Genomic DNA, 18,752 nt, shown 5'->3' on the forward strand with positions numbered 1-18,752 from the left:
GATCAAGAGCGAAACAGAGTAAGGAGGTTCCCCCCCCCTCCTTCCTTTGATGCAGAAGCTTTTGCCGAGCTTCTTATGCAGATGCTCGACAAGAGAGTTGACGACAAGCTGTCGTAACTCTCATCTCAGCTGTCATCCTCCAACGCTTCCGTTCTTTCCCTGTCACAGCAGGTCAAGTCACAAGGGAACTTGATCTCGGGGTTCATGCGCGGCGGAGCGGCCGCCGGATCCTTTTCTGTCCCGGACACCTCCAGCCTTCCTCCCTTCGATAAGGGGAATCCCTGGTGCCTAACCCTTTATGCTCCCCAGCATGAGGGTACCCTTACCATTGAGGGTCTAGGCACCCGCAGGTTGGAGGAACTTGAGTTCTTCCCTCCCGGTCTGGAGCCTCCTTACCCAGGTTACGCCAGACTTACGGAGGAAGCATGGATTCGATCTGACAAGGTCCCCAAGGAGACTGTCATCTTCCCGAGGGACCAGGCTCAGTCTTCTCTGCTACGTACTCTGACGGAGTGGCAAGCAGAGAACACTAAACTTACCCCGGCCAAGGGTACGTTCACAATGTTCTCTTTGGGGGAGGCTCTCCCTACCCCTTGCACTACAAAGGTGGCCTTGCTCACTAGCCAAACGAGCATGGAGGGCAAACCCCTTCCTCATCTCCGGGAGACAGATCCCACCTCTCTAGTCTTCCCTGGAGATTCTGAGTTCTGGGAGGGAGCTCCGGCCACCTTCACAGTAACTAGGCTCGACCCGGACTGCGCCTCGAACCTTTTCAGCGAGCAACTCCCTAAGATTCCGGATTCACTCTTGAAGGCTGAAGCCGAGACTAAGGACAGGCTTAGCAGGTCCTTAAATTCCCTGACTCTGGCCGAGGCAACTTCGGTGGTATACAGGGAAGACTCTCTGTTTCAGGTCCTGACAAAATCCCTCTTGGCAGGTTTTCAGCAGGACCTTCACGATTTCATCACGGCCCGGATAAACTGCCGGAAGCACATCTTTTCGGCAGCTTCTATCCGTCATGAGCCTAACATGCTTATGAAGAGCTCCATATGGGGAGCTAATCTCTTCCCCAAGAAGAGGTAGATGCGGTCCTAGCCGGCGACTAGGGCCAATCAAAGTCTCCGCTCGTTGGGGCCTTCCATAGAAGCGGAAACTGACGGAGTCCGCCGGACCTCATCCCAAACCCGGGAAGAGGTTTAAGAAGTTTAAATGGCTCCCAACTCAGACTGTCTTGCAGGCTGTCCAGGTCCCCGCACCCGGTCAGCCTTCAACCTACCATGCCCAACCTCAGCCTCAGTACGTGCTGGTTCAACCAGCCCATCAGCCCCTCGCTGCCCCCTCGTATGTCTCTTCCCCGGCTTTCAATGCTTCATATGAAAGCCACGGGGCATTTCGTTCTATCCAGAACGCAAGGGGAACCAGGGCCAGAGGTTACTTCAGAGGTAGGGCAGCACCTCGCTCCTCCTCCCGAGGAAGAGGAGGCAGAGGTTCCAGAGGAGGCAGACCATCTCCCGCCCAGTGAGATCTCTCAGGTAGGTGGGAGGTTGTAACATTTTCGGGACCAATGGAGTTTCAGTCCATGGGCCCAGAGCATAGTCTCCAAAGGCTTGGGGTGGAGTTGGAGCAGAGATCCTCCCCCCCTAGTCAGGTTTCATCAATCACCGTCCAAAGCCCTGAAGGACTTCGTGAAGGATCTATTACAAAAGAGGGCAATAAAGAAAGCGAGACATTTTAAGTTTCAAGGCAGACTGTTCAGTGTTCCAAAGAAAGGTTCCAGTCAGCAGAGAGTAATTCTAGACTTGTCCCGTCTAAATTCTTACATTCAATGCGACAAATTTCGAATGCTTACAATCTCGCAGGTTTGGACCCTACTGCCCCGTGGAGCCGTAACCACCTCTATAGATCTTTCAGACGCTTATTATCACGTCCCGATTGCGAGAAGGTTCTCTCCTTATCTGGGGTTCAGACTGGGAAAACAAGCATACTCGTTCAGGGTCATGCCATTCGGTCTCAATATAGCCCCCAGAATTTTCACCAAACTGGCAGATACAGTAGTTCAGCAACTACGGTCTCAAGGGATCATGCTAGCCGCATACCTGGACGATTGGATAATTTGGGCACCCAATGCCAGCGAATGCCGGAAAGCAACAGCCATAGTAATCGGTTTTCTGGAATCTCTAGGCTTCCAAATAAACAGGGAGAAATCCCGCCTAGTACCAGAGAGTCGCTTTCAATGGTTAGGGATCCAGTGGGACCTACATTCACACAAACTATCTCTTCCGCCGGCCAAATGGAGAGAAATAGCCAAGGCAAGAACAAGAAAGCTTCCCGCCGTACCCAAGAAAGAGTCTTAGGCTCTCTTCAGTTTGCTTCAGTAACGGATCTGCTTCTGAAAACCAAACTGAAAGATATAAACAGGGTATGGCGGAGCCGGGCCAACGTCAGGTTCAGAGACAAGGTGTCTCTAATTCCGCCAATTTTGAAAAAGACTCCAGCCTTGGACAACAGTCAAGAGCTTATCGAATTCAGTACCACTCCAATTTCCCCCTCCGGCATTAGTGATTCACACCGATGCTTCCCTAAGCGGGTGGGGAGGATACTCTCAACACAAGAAAGTTCCATATCAATGTTCTGGAAGCAATGGCAGTCTTTCTAACCTTGAAGAAGCTACGTCCAAACAGTCTGATCCATATCAGACTGGTCCTGGACAGCGCAGTGGTGGTGCATTGTATAAACAGGGGAGGTTCCAAGTCGAGCCGGATCAACCAGGTCATGATAGCAATATTCTCCTTAGCAAACAAACACCGGTGGCATCTGTCTGCTACTCATCTGGCAGGAGGTCGGAATGTCATTGCAGATTCCCTATCCAGGACAACTCCGTTGGAGTCGGAATGGTCCTTGGACAAAACATCATTCGAATGGGTTTGCAGTCTGGTCCCAGGTCTCGAAGTAGATCTCTTTGCAACAGAATGCAACCACAAACTTCCCTGTTATGTGGCTCCCAACCTGGACCCTCTGGCTCACTCCACAGATGCAATGTCGATAGATTGGAACAAGTGGCAGAGGATCTATCTGTTCCCTCCGGTAAACCTGTTAATGAAAGTTCTTCACAAGCTCAGGACATTCAAAGGTCAGGTGGCTCTGGTAGCTCCCAATTGGCCGAAGAGCAACTGGTTCCCGCTTCTTCTAGAGCTGAAGCTTCGGTGCTTACAGATCCCCAACCCAAAACTGACGCAGATAGTACAAACTCAGACTGTGTCAGCTTCCTCAAGAGTTCAGAATGCCCTAGCTTTATGGATTTCATGAAGTTTGCAGCTCAGAAAGATGCTAATATTGACCCTATTAACACTTTGTTTCTAGAATCAGACAAAGGGAATCCACTCTCAGACAATATGACTCAGCAGTTAAGAAATTAGCACTCTTCTTAAAAAGAATCTGAAGCTACTATAATGACCACGAACCTAGCAATCTCATTTTTAGGTCATTATTTGAAAAGGTCTTGCTCTAGTACCATTACTACAGCCAAATCAGCTTTGAAAAAGATATTTTTACATGGATTTAATATTAATTTAACGGATTTTTATTTTTCCTCAATCGCTAGAGCATGTGCTCGTTTGAGACCAATAACCCGTCCACACACAGTTTCCTGGTTCTTAAATGACGTCCTTAAATTAGCATCAGAAACTGATAATCAGAATTGTTCATTCTTAAGTTTACTGAGGAAGACCTTATTCTTAATTAGTTTAGCTTCAGGTGCTAGAATTTCCGAACTGTCTGCCCTGTCTAGAGAGCCCAATCATATTGATTTCCTTCCATCAGGTGAAGTGTTGCTAGCCCCTCATCTTAAGTTTCTAGCTAAGAATGAAGATTCTCGAGATAGATGGTCTCCCTGGAAGGTCGTTCCCCTCCCACAAGACCTATCACTGTGTCCAGTCTTTACTTTAAAGGCTTATTTAGACAGAACCTCTCAAATAACTTCGGGGCCTCTGTTTGTGAGGGAAGGTGGAGGAACTATTTCTATGAAGGCCATCAGACAACAGATCTTATTTTTTATTAAACAAGCAAACCCAGAATCAGTTCCAAAGGTCCATGACATTAGAGTGGTGGCCACCTCCACTAATTATTTTCATCATATGAATTTTGAGGATCTTACGAAATATACAGGGTGGAAATCTCCCCTGGTTTTCAAACGCCACTATTTGAAATCCCTAGAAGCTCTGAAATTCACCACAGTGGCGACAGGAAGCATTGTTCCTCCCTCTAATTAATTCCTTTTATATCTCTTTAACCTCGATCACTTTTCCTCCCACCTACCTGCCTCGTTTATTCCCTTTACCATCACCTCCGGGTCAGGCATACTTCACAGCCTGTCTCCTGACCATGTTACATTTTGTATTTGTTCCCTGTTTTTAGCATTTAAGTACATTTTTCATGTTCTAATGTTCTCCTGTCTTGTGGGACATAGTTCCCCCACCTTATTATAGTTTATGTATTTATATATAATTTTCAACTTGGATAATTAAAAATCTTTTTGAATTATAGTTTTATTTCTTTTTCACAATGGTATTTTGATTCTCTGTTATTATTTCACCGGGTGACACAGGTCATATAACCCAGAAAAAGGATTTTGACAAAGGAAAAATCTATTTCTGGGGGGAGACCTGTGTCACCCGGTGACCCACCTCTGTTCTTCCTTTCCCCCCCTAGTTAAAATACCATTCTTAGGCGGTGGGTGCTAACATGGAATGCAGATGGCGCTGGTTTGTTGATAGTCCGCGAGTGGTGCGGGCGTTGTATCGGCACCTCGCTCGGGGGGACTTTTGACATTGGGAATGTCTATAGGGCGGAGGCCTGTGATTGTGACAATCTCACCCTTTCATATACACGACTCCATTTTATGGAGCTCGCACTGGGGGTAGTAACTCCAGCTTTGCATTTAGCTTTTTTCTCTGGTAGATTTAGCAATGGATTTGCCTAGAAATAAGTGCTGAATGGTTATTTCACAGGGTGACACAGGTCTCCCCCCAGAAATTGATTTTTCCTTTGTCAAAATCCTTTTATTCTGTCTCTTTCTCTTTGTTCTAAAATGCTCTATGTCTATTTTTTAGAACAGCGCATTTACAGTTTGTAACGGTACAGGTAAAATTAGATCAATTTAAAATGATCTACTGTACAGGTAAAGACATACACAGAGAAACAGTAATACATAGGTTGTGCTAACTATGAGAGAGAGAGAGAGAGATAACAGTTGTCCTTACTTAAGAGAGTGAAATTTTTAATGAATTATTACGCACAGAGAGAGAGAGAGAGAGAGAGAGAGAGAGAGAGAGAGAGAGAGAGAGAGAGAGAGAGAGAGAGAGAGAGAGAGAGAGAGAGAAATGACAGTTGTCCTTACTTAAGAAAGTGAAATTTTTAATGAATTATTACAGAGAGAGAGAGAGAGAGAGAGAGAGAGAGAGAGAGAGAGAGAGAGAGAGAGAGAGAGAGAGAGAGAGAGAAATTAGTTAAGAAGTCTTTGACCCGCTATTCAGCAACACTCCTCTTCCTTGTCGTGTTCAACTGACATGTCTGACAGCTTTGTGTTCGAGCTGCTTCTCAAAAGATGATGGAAAGACTTTGTTTTAAATATGTATCACATACGAATTTTGTAATTACAGTCATATTATTATTATTATTATTATTATTATTATTATTATTATTATTATTATTTGAAAATTAGTACTTATTATCAGGTAAAAAATTTATCACACAAAACAAATAAACATATACATGTACCATAAAAACTCTCTCATCTCAGTAAAAGAGAGAGAGAGAGAGAGAAATTATCACTTTTATTAATCAATGTCATTCAATTTACACATTAAAGCTTGAGAACTTATAAATTACATAAAAAATTAAACATAAACACTTTTGCACTGTTTCTCAGTATTCGCAAATGTTCGCGTGTCTGTGAAAAACTCGTTTATGACAATTACTTAGGTTCCAATGAAAAGTTCATGTGTCTGTGAATTTGCGCAACTTGAATCATGCAAGTTTGGGGTATTACTGTAATATGAAAATACAGAAGATTGGTCAATGAAAAAACTGAAAAAATCCACGAATAGCGAGTTTTCCCACGAATAATTTTTAGATAGGTTCCACAGAGAATCCCGCGAATAGCTGAGTCCGTGAACTGTGAGAACTCGAATCCAGGGGGGGGGGGGTTTACTGTACAATCAAAATAAAAGATGAAGAAAATAATAACAATAATTATGAAGATAGTAAATTTAGGAGATGAAAGTCATCGATAATATTCTGCAGATTCTGAGAAAAGGTAAGTAGTTGACATATGGTTAGGTTAACTCAAGAATGTAGGCTAAATGTGTTAAATAAGGTACACTATTTTAAAGAAAATTATACAGTACAAAGTTATAAAATGATAAAATGAAAATATATGAGTAATAAAATGATAGAAAGCAGTGTCAGAATTAGCCAAGTAGTAGGCTAAGTCGGGAACTGGGTTCTTTCATAAGTGGAATTAGCTTGTAAGACTATGTTTACATAGGGGCTTCATTTTTTAGGGGTGTATTCAATATTCTGGGAATTTCTGAAGTCTGGCAGTGGCCTGGTCCCAAGGTTCCCAGTTTAAGAGGCTGGACTGTACTTCCTTAGAGTAGATAGAGGGAGAAGGCCTATGAGTCTGAATCAGGCCAAACTTATAGATACACATCTACTGCTAAAGCCTGAGGGCCCTTAAAGGAGCAGTAATCACATGGTCGTTCCAGTTCATCTGCATGCTAATAAGTCCACATTTGAGTGCTCCTCTAATCCCACAGCAACTGTCGAACTTGCAGATGTAATGGCCACTCTGTAGACAGTTTGTTCTTTCTGAATCCCCAATCTCAAAAGACACTGTCCTTCCGCATAATGAATTATCAAACCAATATCATAATGTTCATTACTCAAAGAAGCAAACTTTCCACTATGACTTTGTTTCTGACTAGGGATAAACCTGCCAAGCATCTTTGATGGTCATTCCACTGCCCTGACATCTAGTAAGTTTTACCAGGCGTTGTGTTGACCATTCTATTTTGTACGTAAGTGCAGGGACGTAGATTTAAGAGTAAAATGGTCAACTCTTGGTTACAGAGTCCCTCTTACAGAACCTGGCAACAATGGTGGTCCAGGATTACTTACAAGTTTAATGAACATTAGCTGTAAGACATAATGTCTTGTACTGAGACTGTACTGTAACTGAGCCTGATTATTCTGACAAAATCCTCAGTGAAGCCATGTTTCCTAACAAAGAAAGCCCTTACCACTTTACCTTTACCTATTCTCTGTTCTGTTTTATGCATAAATCTTGAAAGGTGACTCAGTGGTCTTACTGAGGAAGTACTACTACTGTTACTACTAATAATAAAATAATAATAATAATAATACTGTAGTTGTTTCCATGGTATTTAATCTGTATAGAGTCTTTTCTATTCATCTTACAGTCTTCTTTCATCAACATTCAGCTAGTATTTCAAGTTTCCTAAGGACATACAAAGATTTCTGTTGTCTTAAATTTATTTATTCTAATAATGTGTCGACTCGTGCTCTGGCAGTCACCTATAAGAATACAAAAGCAAATGAATTGAGACACATGTTGCATAGGTATTTATATCAGGAGGGGTGGTTTACAATTGGTGGGTTGGTTTAAAAAGCTGAATTTTGATTGGTCATGGGTTGATGAGGAAATCTGTCCTGGAGTTATTGTGATCTTCTAGGCCTAACTGGTGTTGCTGGCTGGAGGTGGGTGTTGGCTCAGGTAATCCCACTGGTGTGGTTTGTATTAAAGACCATCCAGGTGGCATGATAATGTTTGGTGTCAGCTGATTTCTTATAAGAAAAAGAAATCAGCAGACACCAAACATGATGCCTCCAGGACAGATTTTGTCATCAACCCACAATGCCTCCAGGACAGATTTCATCATCAATCCACAACCAATCAAAAGTTATAATTTTATGATAAAATAAAGTTTTATATATACTTACCAAGTAATTACATCACTATTAGTTTCACTCGCTTGGCAGCTAAAATTTTTAAATTCGTGGGTCGCACTATTTTGTTTGGCTAGGTGACTAACCCCTCCCACTTTCAGGGTAAGAGAGAAACAACTAGCAAAAGGATTCAATTTGTTTATCCCATTAAGTTTATGCAAGGGGACGAGGGCAGGCTCCAATCATGTAATTACTTGGTAAGTATATATAAAACTTTATCATAAAAATGTCATTTTTATATAAGTAACTTACCAAGTAATTGCATTGCTAATTCCCATGAAAAATTTTACCCCAAAAACAATAGGAATGGTAATGAATCTGAGAATAGAAAAGATTGCTAGCATTAAAAAATGCCTGTTGTTTCCTTACCTAATAAGGTAGCTGCTGCAGGAAGGTGTTGCCTCTATTTGGCGCTTGCCTTATAGTACAGTGGCGCAGCGGTACAGCCGAGGATCATCTAATTAGTGGGTACCTTGTAGCAAGGATGATTCCAATTGCTGACAAAGGTAATCATGTTGCCCCAGCCCAGGGCACAGTACGGAATATACAACTATAAAATCATCATCACCTAATACCATCAAAAGATTAAAAACCACTGCCCAAATAAGGACTGGAGGGCACCCTGGTACACAATATCCCCCGGCTCCCTTAAAAACTTAACAACCTTAATTCAAGGTGAAGAAAGGAAGGAAGGAACGCTTCCTATGCTTCGTCCCCCAACACCACACCAGCCGCCGAAAATGGACTACAGTCACATAAGCAGTTTCAATTTCCTTCTAATAATGTGATGCAAACACAGACTTGCATTTCCAAAAAGTCGCTGGCAATATAGAGGAGAGAGACTAATTACGATTGAAAGCCAAAGAAGTGGCTACAGCTTTAATTTCATGAGCCTTCACTTTACACAAAGGAAAAGCCTCATCGTCAATCGAAGAATGCGCTTCCGAGATGATGTCTCTAAAAATCCCAAGGAAAGGAACAGACAGCATTCTCTTAGGAGAAGCCTACTCTTCTGTCTATTGCATGGATCTCGCTGACTCATTTGGCAATCGCTAAAGTAACCACAAAAAGGGTCTTCCTAGTTAATTCTCTCAGAGAAATTGAATGCATAGGATCAAATTGGGGGCCAAACAACCACTTAAGAACCATGACTAGGTTCCATGGCACTACTGCTACCTCCTCCTGTCTCGTGGTGTCAAATGATCTAACAAGATCCAAAAAATCCCAATTAGAGGAAAGATCCACTCCCCTGTGTCTAAGACAGAGCTTAACATGGCCTTATAGCCCTTGATTGTCTTAGCTGACAGGTTGCTATTTCAGCTATAGATGTCTGAGAAGACGACACTCTGTGCCTTCTGCACCAGTCTCTAAAAATTGTCCACTTAGCCAGATATACTCTGTCAGAGAACTGCTGCCTGCATTTGACAATAGCTTGCGAAGCTGATCTTAAAAACCCTTTCTTTCTAAGGTGTTTCCTGAGAGTTTGTAGCCTGTCAGGGGCAGAGTAGATAACTCCTGATGAAAATGCCAGAAGTGGGATTGCTTAGAAGATGAGGAATTTGAGGTGGCAGTCTTGGGAAGTCCGCCAGGAGGTCGAGAAGGTCCAGGAATTGTGCTTTTGTTGGCCAAAACAGAGCAACTGCTGTACAGTAGAACCGTTGACAGATTTTGACGAGTCTGGAACTTGTTGATCACCTGCCTTACCATACTGAGAGGGGGGGGAAAGCATAGAGGTGTTTGTTCGACCAGACCTGTAGCATGGCATCGGTTGCCCATGCTAAAGGATCCGAGACTAGCGAGCAACACGGGGGGGGGATGGTTCCTGGAAGTCGTGAGCAAGTCTATGAACGGAGTCCCCCACAACTTCTATAGATCCAAGCAAACCTGAGGATCCAGCATCCACTCCATAGGTAACACTTGTTTCTGGCAGCTTAATGCATCTGCCAGAACACTGAGCTTCCCTTGAATGAAGTGCATTAGAAGCTTGACCTGAAATTATTTTGCCCAAAGCAGAAGATCCCTTGCCATCTTGTAAAGGGAGAAAGTGTGTTCCCCTTTGGTTTTTGATGTATGAAAGGGCAGTTGTACTGTTGGAGTGGACTGCCACCGCCTTGTTGCACAGTTCCTCCTTGAAAAATTGCAACCCCAGATGAACTGCCTTCAGTTCTCTGACATTTATATGCCATTTTCTTTGTTCCAGGGACCAAGTCCCTGAAACTTCCTTGTTCCCTAACAGAGCTCCCCAACCTAGATTCAATGCGTCTGAATAGAAGTCTAGGTTGGGGTTCATCAGAAAGAGGGATTTCCCTTGCAACAATCTTTCTTCTAGGCTCCACCAGAGCAGGTCTTCTTTTGTCTTGGGGGTCACCTGGAACACTAACTTATCTGGGTATTTCTTCCTGTTCCAGCTGATTCTTAAAAAGTACTGAAGCAGTCTCATATGAAGCCTGCCCAGAAGAATGAACTGTTCTATGGATGATAAAGTCCCCAGGAAGCTCATCCATTCGCTGGCGGAGCATTGATCTAGAAGGAAAAACCTGCTCACTGTCTTCAAGCAAGGATATTCCTTTCGGGGAGGGAAAAAAAAAAGTATATCTTAGTTTAACCAGACCACTGAGCTGATTAACAGCTCTCCTAGGGCTGGAGAAACCCAAAAACTCTGAGAGTCTATTATCATCCCTAAATAAAGAAATCCGTTGTGACGGACTCTGCTGAGACTTCTGAAAGTTGATCATCAATCCCAGATCCTAGGCCAGGAAAAGGGTCCTTTGAAGGTCCTCCAAACAATTTTCTCTTGATTGGGCCTGCAAGAGCCAATCATCCAAATACAGGGAGAATCTTGACTTTCATCAGATGGAGCTATTTCACCAGGAGAGCGAGAACTCTGGTAAACACTTGTGGTGCCGTTGATAAACCGAAACACGGAGCACAGAACTGGAACACTTTGTTCCCGTACATGAACCTCAGAAACTTCCTTGATTCCTGATGTATTGGAATGTGGAAGTATGCGTCCTGCATATCTATTGATGTCATCCCGTCTCCCTGGCAAATGGATGACAGGACAGTTCAACCTGTCTCCATCCTGAACTTTGTCTTTTGCATGAAGACATTCAAGGTACTGACGTCAGGATGGGCCTCCGGCCCCCTGATGCCCTGGGCACCACAAACAGATGGTAGAATCATGGGGAGATCACATTCTCTACCAGTTCTATCGCCACCTTCTTGAGGAGGGGCAACACTTCTGAGAGGGCCGAAGCCTTCTTTGAGCCTTTGGAGTATGCTGTCAAGGTTACTGGAGTGCCGACTAAAGGCAACTTTTCTTAGAAGGGGATGGTATAACCTTCCCTCAGGACACTGACAATGCAAGGTTCCGCCCCTCTTTCTCTCCACATCTCCCAGAAGAGAAGGAGCCTGGCTCCTACAGAAGTTCAGAGGATGAAATTCTTACTTGCGAGAGACAGAATGGGTTGAGGATTTCTTAATGGCTCCTGAGACAAACCTGCCGGAAGAATGAGACCTAGAGAAAGATCTCAGTCTGCTGCCACGAAAGGGACAAACCTGCAGAGGAGAGACTCTTTAGCTGCCTAGAGGATTGGGCAAGGTCTTGAGTGCTCTTCTTCTGAAGATCTGAAAAAATCTCCAGAACTGTGGCCTACGGGAAAAAGTGATGACGGTCCAGTGGGGAAAACAGAGATGCCGACTTCTGTGAGGGAGTCACTCCCTTAGAGGTGTAGGAACACCACAGTTCCCTCTTTTTAAGGACTCCCATAGTGTAAAGGGAAGCTAACTCCCAGGAAACATCCCTGATCCCTTTGTCAATGCACGAGAGAACCCCCAGCCAGTCGGAGGTACTGTCTTCGGGAACAACAGGGCAGCCCTTAATCTTACAGGCTAAAGAGCCCACAGCCCAATCAAGAAAACTCAAAGCTTCGAACACTTTAAATAAGTTCTTGAGAAGGTGGGAGAGTGCCAACAAACTGAACATAATCTTTGCTGACGCAAAAGCAGATCTGCAAGAGGAATCGATCAGCCCAGAGAAGTCACCCTGGGAGGAGGCAGAAACTCCCAGAGAAGGAGCTTCCCCAGTGGCATAAGATAACTGGCTCGTCTTAGACAATCTGGAAGGGGGGAAGCTGAAGATGGCTCTACCCTGGTCCCTTTTCTCCCCTAGCCATCCATCAATATCACTGAAGGCTTTCTTAGCAGAAGAAGAAAACACTGACTTGGGCAATCTTGAAGAATCAGAATTCTGTGACTCTATAAGAAAAGCAGAAGCGGGCAAAGAAGGAGCTGCAGGCGAAAAGAAACTCGGGAAGGTAGCGAGAAGATACCGTAGCAGTGACGCATAAGCTGAAGGACGAGCGTCCTGAGCAAGAGCCTCTTTTTCCTCGTCTGAGGATACAGGAGACAAAGCCAAGTCTGTAGGTTGGGGGGGCGACAGAGCCTTCTTGAGCAGGCTCAAAATACTGTCGAGCTTGCTATGAATCGGGTCTAAAGGGAGGGCGCTTGCTTGCTGGAAGCGGGTAAAATCTGAAGTGAGGGAGACTGAAGCACAGAAGAAGGTGCTGCACAATCAACTGCATGAAAATCACCAACGGCAGTCGGAGCTGAAGTGCCAGCAGCAGAAGCAAGGTGATTGGAGGAAAGAGGGTGCTCAAGAGCCAATGGGAGCACAGGCGCCAAAGGGAGCTCGATACCAACGGGTGCTTTGTCCCTGCTAGACATCCGTGAATCACTGAGTGGTCAAGCAATGACGGGAGCTTGGGCGCTCTGACACAGAAGGACGATTTCAGGCGTTTGGCACTCATGGGAGCTTAGGACATTGCAGGACGCTCGGGTGCCAGAGAAGTCTCGGGCGCATGAGGATGCTTAGAAAAAGACGCTTTAGAAGAGCACTCACAAGAAGCAGGGCGCTTGAAAGCCACACTCTGACTCTCCACCAAGGGAGGAACAGAAGGAAAATGCTCCGGGCTGTCCCAATGACTGCAAGACAGAGAACGCAAAACATCAGCAGCCCGCCATTCAAAGGGCGTGATTCATCAACAAAATGCCATTGGCGCCTGGGAGAAGAATCATCAGAGCTTGACAAAAGACGATGCACATCCAAGGATACACCTTTCCAGTGGTGCTTGGCTGCAACCTGGGAATCAACAACAGGTCCACCGAGGGGCAACTACCCATGGGCAGACCCAACTGACCTCCCTTAGGCTCCCAGTTTGAGTCTTCCAAGGTTTAGGGGAGTGTGACATTGACCTCTGCCTTGGAGAATTGGCGGGACGGGCAGCCACTTCCTCCACCAACACACCACTTACACTAGGCACCATCGGGCACTCCACCGACACTGCACTGGCACTAGGTGCTACTGGGTGCTCCGAATCACTCTTACTGTCCATAGGGACCTTAACAGACGAGGCTAACTGAGTAACAGGCTCTAAAATTAACTTGAAAGTTTTATCAATCTTACACTCGAGGCTGGCAATGGGGTTGGGTTCAGAAGCGAGACAGCTGGGTAAAGGAGCTGGTTGCACAGAAGAACTGGGAACGGGATCAACAGAAATTACAGGAACATCAATATCAATGTTAGCATTATCTTTATCATGATCATTAGAAGATTCCTGACTAGCTAAAGACATACTAATCCATCTAGCTGTCGCCTTCCCCTTCTTATCTCTAGCCAGTTTATTTAAGTGAGATCTTAAAGTCTTCCATCTCTTACTGTCCCAATCAATACATTCATCACACCTTAAATCTATTGAACAAACTTTCCCCTACATTCTGTGCAAATTGTATAAGAATCGTAAGATTCCTTGGTCAAGTGCGTATTACAACCTTGGCTGCAATACCTAAAGCTAGTCGAACTTGAGCTGACATTTTTCAAACAAGTCAACTAAAGTCACAATCAGTAAATAAAGCATAAGTCCAATTAACCAAAAAGTCACAATAATGAAAACAAAGACTAACTCTTCTAACTCTATCTAATAATACTGAAAGGCTATCAAAGGATACTTCACCAAAATGATTCAAAGACACTCAAAACTGTTGCACAGCCATTAGCCAGCAGAAACAAAGTGAATCCTTTTGCTAGTTGCTCCTCTTTTACCCCGAAAGTGGGCGGGGTTAGTCAACTAGCCAAACAAAACATTGTGACCTGTGAATTTCAAAATTTAGCTGCTGAGCGAGTGAAACTAATAGCAATGTAATTACTTGGTAAATTACTTATATAAAATTCAGCTTTCTAACCAACCCATCAATTGTAAACTACCCCTCCTGATATAAATATCTGTGCATCGTGTCTCAATTACGTAACTCGCTTTTGTACTCTAATAGATGACCACCAGAGCACGTGTCAACACATTAGAGGAAATAAACCTAAGACAACAAAAATCTTTATACGTCCTTAGCAAACTTGATATACCAGATACATGATAATGAATAGATGATTGTAAGACAAATAGAGAAGACTCTATGCAAATTAAATGCCACAGAAACAGCTATAATTTTCAATGTGACTGCCTTCAGAGAAGGCCTCCTTCCTAATATATAGAAGCAATAATAATAATAATAATAATAATAATAATAATAATAATAATAAAGTAAAAGGCTATACAAGTACCTGTAGGATACAAACATCATCCCCAACCAACAGAAAGGTTGCAGAAGGAAGTGTAGGGGCACAGAAGACCAGCTCCTGACAGACAAAATGGTAACGGAGAATAGTAAGAGAAGAACCAACCTAAGCATGGCATGGATTGACTACAAGAAAGCCTTCAACATATACCACACACATGGCTAACAGAATGCCTGAAAATACATGGGGCAGAGGAAAACACCATCAGCTTCCTAAAAAATACAATACACAACTGGAATACAGTACTTACAAACTCTGGGATAAGACTAGCTTAGGTTAACATCAGGAGAGGGATCTTTCAAGGCGACTCACTGTCCCCACTACCCTTCGTAGTAGCCATGATTCCCATGACAAAAGTATTGCAGAAGATAGATGCTGGGTACCAAATCAAGAGAGGAGGCATCAGAATTAACCATCTGATGTTCATGGACGACAGCAAGCTGTATGGTAAGAGCATCAAGGAAACAGATACCCTAATGCAGAATGTAAGGATTGTATATGGGGACATCAGGATGGAGCTTGGAATAGAAAAATGCACCTTGGTCAACATACAATAAGGCAAAGTGACAAGGACTGAAGGGATAAAGCTACCAGACGGGAATAGCATCAAGCACATAGATGAGACAGGATATAAATAATGTACCTGGGAATACTAGAAGGAGAGGATATAAAACACCAAGAGATGAAGGATACGATCAGGAACGAATATATGCAGAGATTTAAGGCGATGCTCAAGTCAAAACTCAGCGCCAGAAACATGACGAAAGCCATAAACACATGGGCAGTACCGGTAATCAAATACAGAGCAGGAGTAGTGAAGTGGACAAAGGCTGAACTCTGCAATATAGACCAGAAAACTAGGAAACAATTGACAATACTGTACACAAACCACTACATCCAAGAGCAAATACAGACAGACTATACATAACACGAAAGGAAGGGGGGAGAGGGCTGCTAAGTATAGAGGACTGCGTCAACATCGAGAGCAGAGCACTGGGGCAATATCTGAAAACCAGTGAAGATCAGTGCATAGGAAGAAGGACTGATAAAAGTAGACGAAGACCCATAAATATACAGAGACAGGAGAATGAAAAACAGAACAGAGGAATGGCACAAAAGACCAATGCACGGACAGTTTGAGACGGACTAAAGAACGACCAGCGATGAAGCATGGCAATGGCTATAAAGGGAGGAACTCAAGAAGGAAACAGAAGGAATGCTAACAGTGGCACAAGATCAGGTGCTAAGAACCAGATATATCCAAAGAACAATAGATGGAAATAATATCTCACCCATATGCAGGTAGTGCAATGTGAAAGACAAGACCATAAAACACATGGCAAGCGAATGTCAGGCTTTTGCTACTGAATCATGCCTCTTTTTGTACTGGTTCTGACATTTGCTTGCTATGTGTTTTATGGTCTTGTCTTTCATATTGCACTACTTGCATACGTGTGAGATGTTATTTCCATCTATTGTCTTTGGACATATCTGGTTTTTAGGGCCTGATCTTGAGCCGCTGTTAGCATTCCTTCTGTTTCCTTGCACTGGAGCCTGTGCAAGAAACACCAGCTAGCTTGCAGTAATAGGTGATATGAACACCAACCTGAGGGAGTGATAGAAAACGATCAGGCAAAGATCCTCTGGGATTATGGTATCAGAACAGATAGGGTGATACATGCCCATAGACCAGATGTGACGTTCATTGACAAAATCAAGAAGAAAGTATCACTCATTGATGTCGCAATACCATGGGACACCGGAGTAGATGGGAAAGGAAGAGAAATAATTGATAAGTATCAAGACCTGAAAACAGAAATAAGAAGGATATGGGATATGCCAATGGAAATTGTACCCATAATCATAGGAACACTAAGCACAATCCCAAGATCCCTGAAAAGGAATCTGGAAAACTAAATGCCGAAGTAGCTCCAGGACTCATGGAGAAGTGTGCTACTAGAAACAGAGCACATAGTGAGAAAAGTGATGGACTCCTAAGGAGGAAAGATGCAACCTGGAACCCCACACTATAAAAACCACCCAGTTGAATAGAATGACTGTGATAGACAAAAAAATATAAATAAATAATAATAATATATACAATACATTCAAGCTTTAGCCAACTTAATCAGCTGGCCTCTCTTTCCTTCCTAAAAAAATCTTTTCAATAATCAGTAAAATTAAATCTGTGAACAATAATTTGGAAGTAAAAAAATTTCAATCTATTGTAAGTTTCTTTCCTTCAGGTACCTCCAAAATTACAGCATAATCCAATAGCAATCAAGTTGCAACTGGTGAAGTGCTTGTTTCTGTAGTATCCTTCATTTCTACAAATACTTATTCCATAGTTGTACTTGCTGAACACAGTAAGAAGCTCCAAAGTGAGAGGAGCAGTTTCAAAGAATTGAAATTTGTTTTTGCCCAAAGAAAGCATTGGAAAACAAGTAAGTCTTGCTGTGTAAAAGGTTTGTAAGAGATTCTGACATGTATAAATGAAGTACGAGTGTGAAGGCCTGTCTGAATCACTGCTTCAGAACAGCATATAGAAGGAAGCAGATGAGGGCAGAAGACATTGTGATAAATCATGACTTGAGCAGTGATCATTATATACCAAGTATTATGTATAGTTTCCTTCTTTATAAATCTAATTTATGATAACCATATTTTGTGGGATTTTACCTTAATCACTCATACTAATAATTGCAAACACACCTAAAATTGTACACATTAAAACATTAACGTAATACACATCATAAATCCAAACCATTCCAAACCAAGGAAAGTTCCAAAAATTTAATTACAGATCTTTCTCACAACACATTTGCCAATTCTATTACCTGGAACATGAGATAAGCATCAGCCGCTGCTGGTCGGAGAGTTTTCGGTGGGCTGGCACTCAGAACCTTTAGTTCCTCCAAGTTCATCTGTTCGTCAGTCTCATCCTCTCCAGTTCTGCTAAAAATATCAAAATTCACCATTACATGGTAATGCATAATGTAAATATTTTCTAAGTCACAAGGGTTTTCATTAGTACAGTATTCAAATCAATATAACTTTACCTTATTCCAGTTTCACCTTGTATTCAAGAACAAACCTTTCAGGCAAACTTGTAGGTGAATCAGTGGGTCTATCAAACAATCTTATAATTATGAATCATCAATAAATTATAATTATCAGCACTTATGTACTGCACTACTTACTCTTCTTTTGCATGCTTCGAATCTTCTGCAAGAACCCTCTCAAACACAACACTCACAAGCTGTCGAACAGTAGCACTGGCAGTGTTAACAACAGTAGCATCTTTTGTGAAATGCAGACGAAAACACAACACAAGGGCCTGAAAGTGAGTGAGATGGAATCATGCCATTAGTGGCTAATGGAAAATGGTGAACTGTTAATACACTACTCCTACAGTGCTTAGTGCTGCACACAGTGGACAGTACTGAACACTGAACTGTCATGAGTACTTTAAACCTGAATTACCACTTGGTCGAAGTCTTCATTTATGTTCACTCAACATTACTGTCTGAACCTTTCTACTGGTCTCTATCTTCCTCCTTTATCTACTACAGTTCTAACTGACAATTCCTCTCGTCTTCTCATCTCATAATCAAAGGCATCAAAATAGAATGTATATTTCTGAAGTTGCCCTGCTTCAGAGGAATATGATTCTTATCGTCCCAATACCAAAACAGACACATATTAACAGCTTTTTTCCACTTTAACATAGTTAGGACAACAGCAAGTGGTTGGCAGCTAAAACATAGCCCTTTTCTTAGTCAAAGGTAATAAAGTACACTCAGCAGCTTGCAGAGATTTTTACTGCCTGAGCCATAATAAATCACAGTATATGGAATACGTTATTTCAATTGAAGAAAAACTTTAAATGCATTCGACCCCTGCGTATTCAAGGTTCAGAATTCGAGGCTTCACCGAATTGAAGATTTTTCTCTGGAACTTATCCCAAAATTATTCGTGGGAAATTCCGTAATTTGTGGAGTTTTTCATTGAGAAATGTTCACTAACTACTGTATTTTCATGAAAAAATATGGATTTACTAATTTTCAAATATTAATACTAATGTAAACATAGCAAAATA

The 18,752-nt window shown here is 42.8% G+C and overlaps 1 protein-coding gene across 4 annotated transcripts in view; it reads right to left on the reverse strand.

The window, feature by feature from the left end:
- The window catches only part of mon2 (Mon2 homolog, regulator of endosome-to-Golgi trafficking), a 318,335-nt gene that overhangs the window by 241,656 nt on the left and 57,927 nt on the right, over positions 1–18,752 (reverse strand). For 2 of the 4 annotated variants that reach the window (XM_067082772.1, XM_067082770.1), the window contains exons 5-6: positions 17,854–17,990; positions 17,491–17,608 (exon numbers count right to left, since the gene is read on the reverse strand). In XM_067082772.1, coding sequence (XP_066938873.1) covers positions 17,491–17,608; positions 17,854–17,990 — 255 coding nt within the window. The remainder of the gene's footprint in view (positions 1–17,490; positions 17,609–17,853; positions 17,991–18,752) is intronic. The other 2 variants (XM_067082773.1, XM_067082771.1) reach the window with 1 other exon arrangement.

Source organism: Macrobrachium rosenbergii, chromosome 39 (assembly GCF_040412425.1).
Source record: "Macrobrachium rosenbergii isolate ZJJX-2024 chromosome 39, ASM4041242v1, whole genome shotgun sequence".
Lineage (NCBI taxonomy): Eukaryota > Metazoa > Arthropoda > Malacostraca > Decapoda > Palaemonidae > Macrobrachium > Macrobrachium rosenbergii.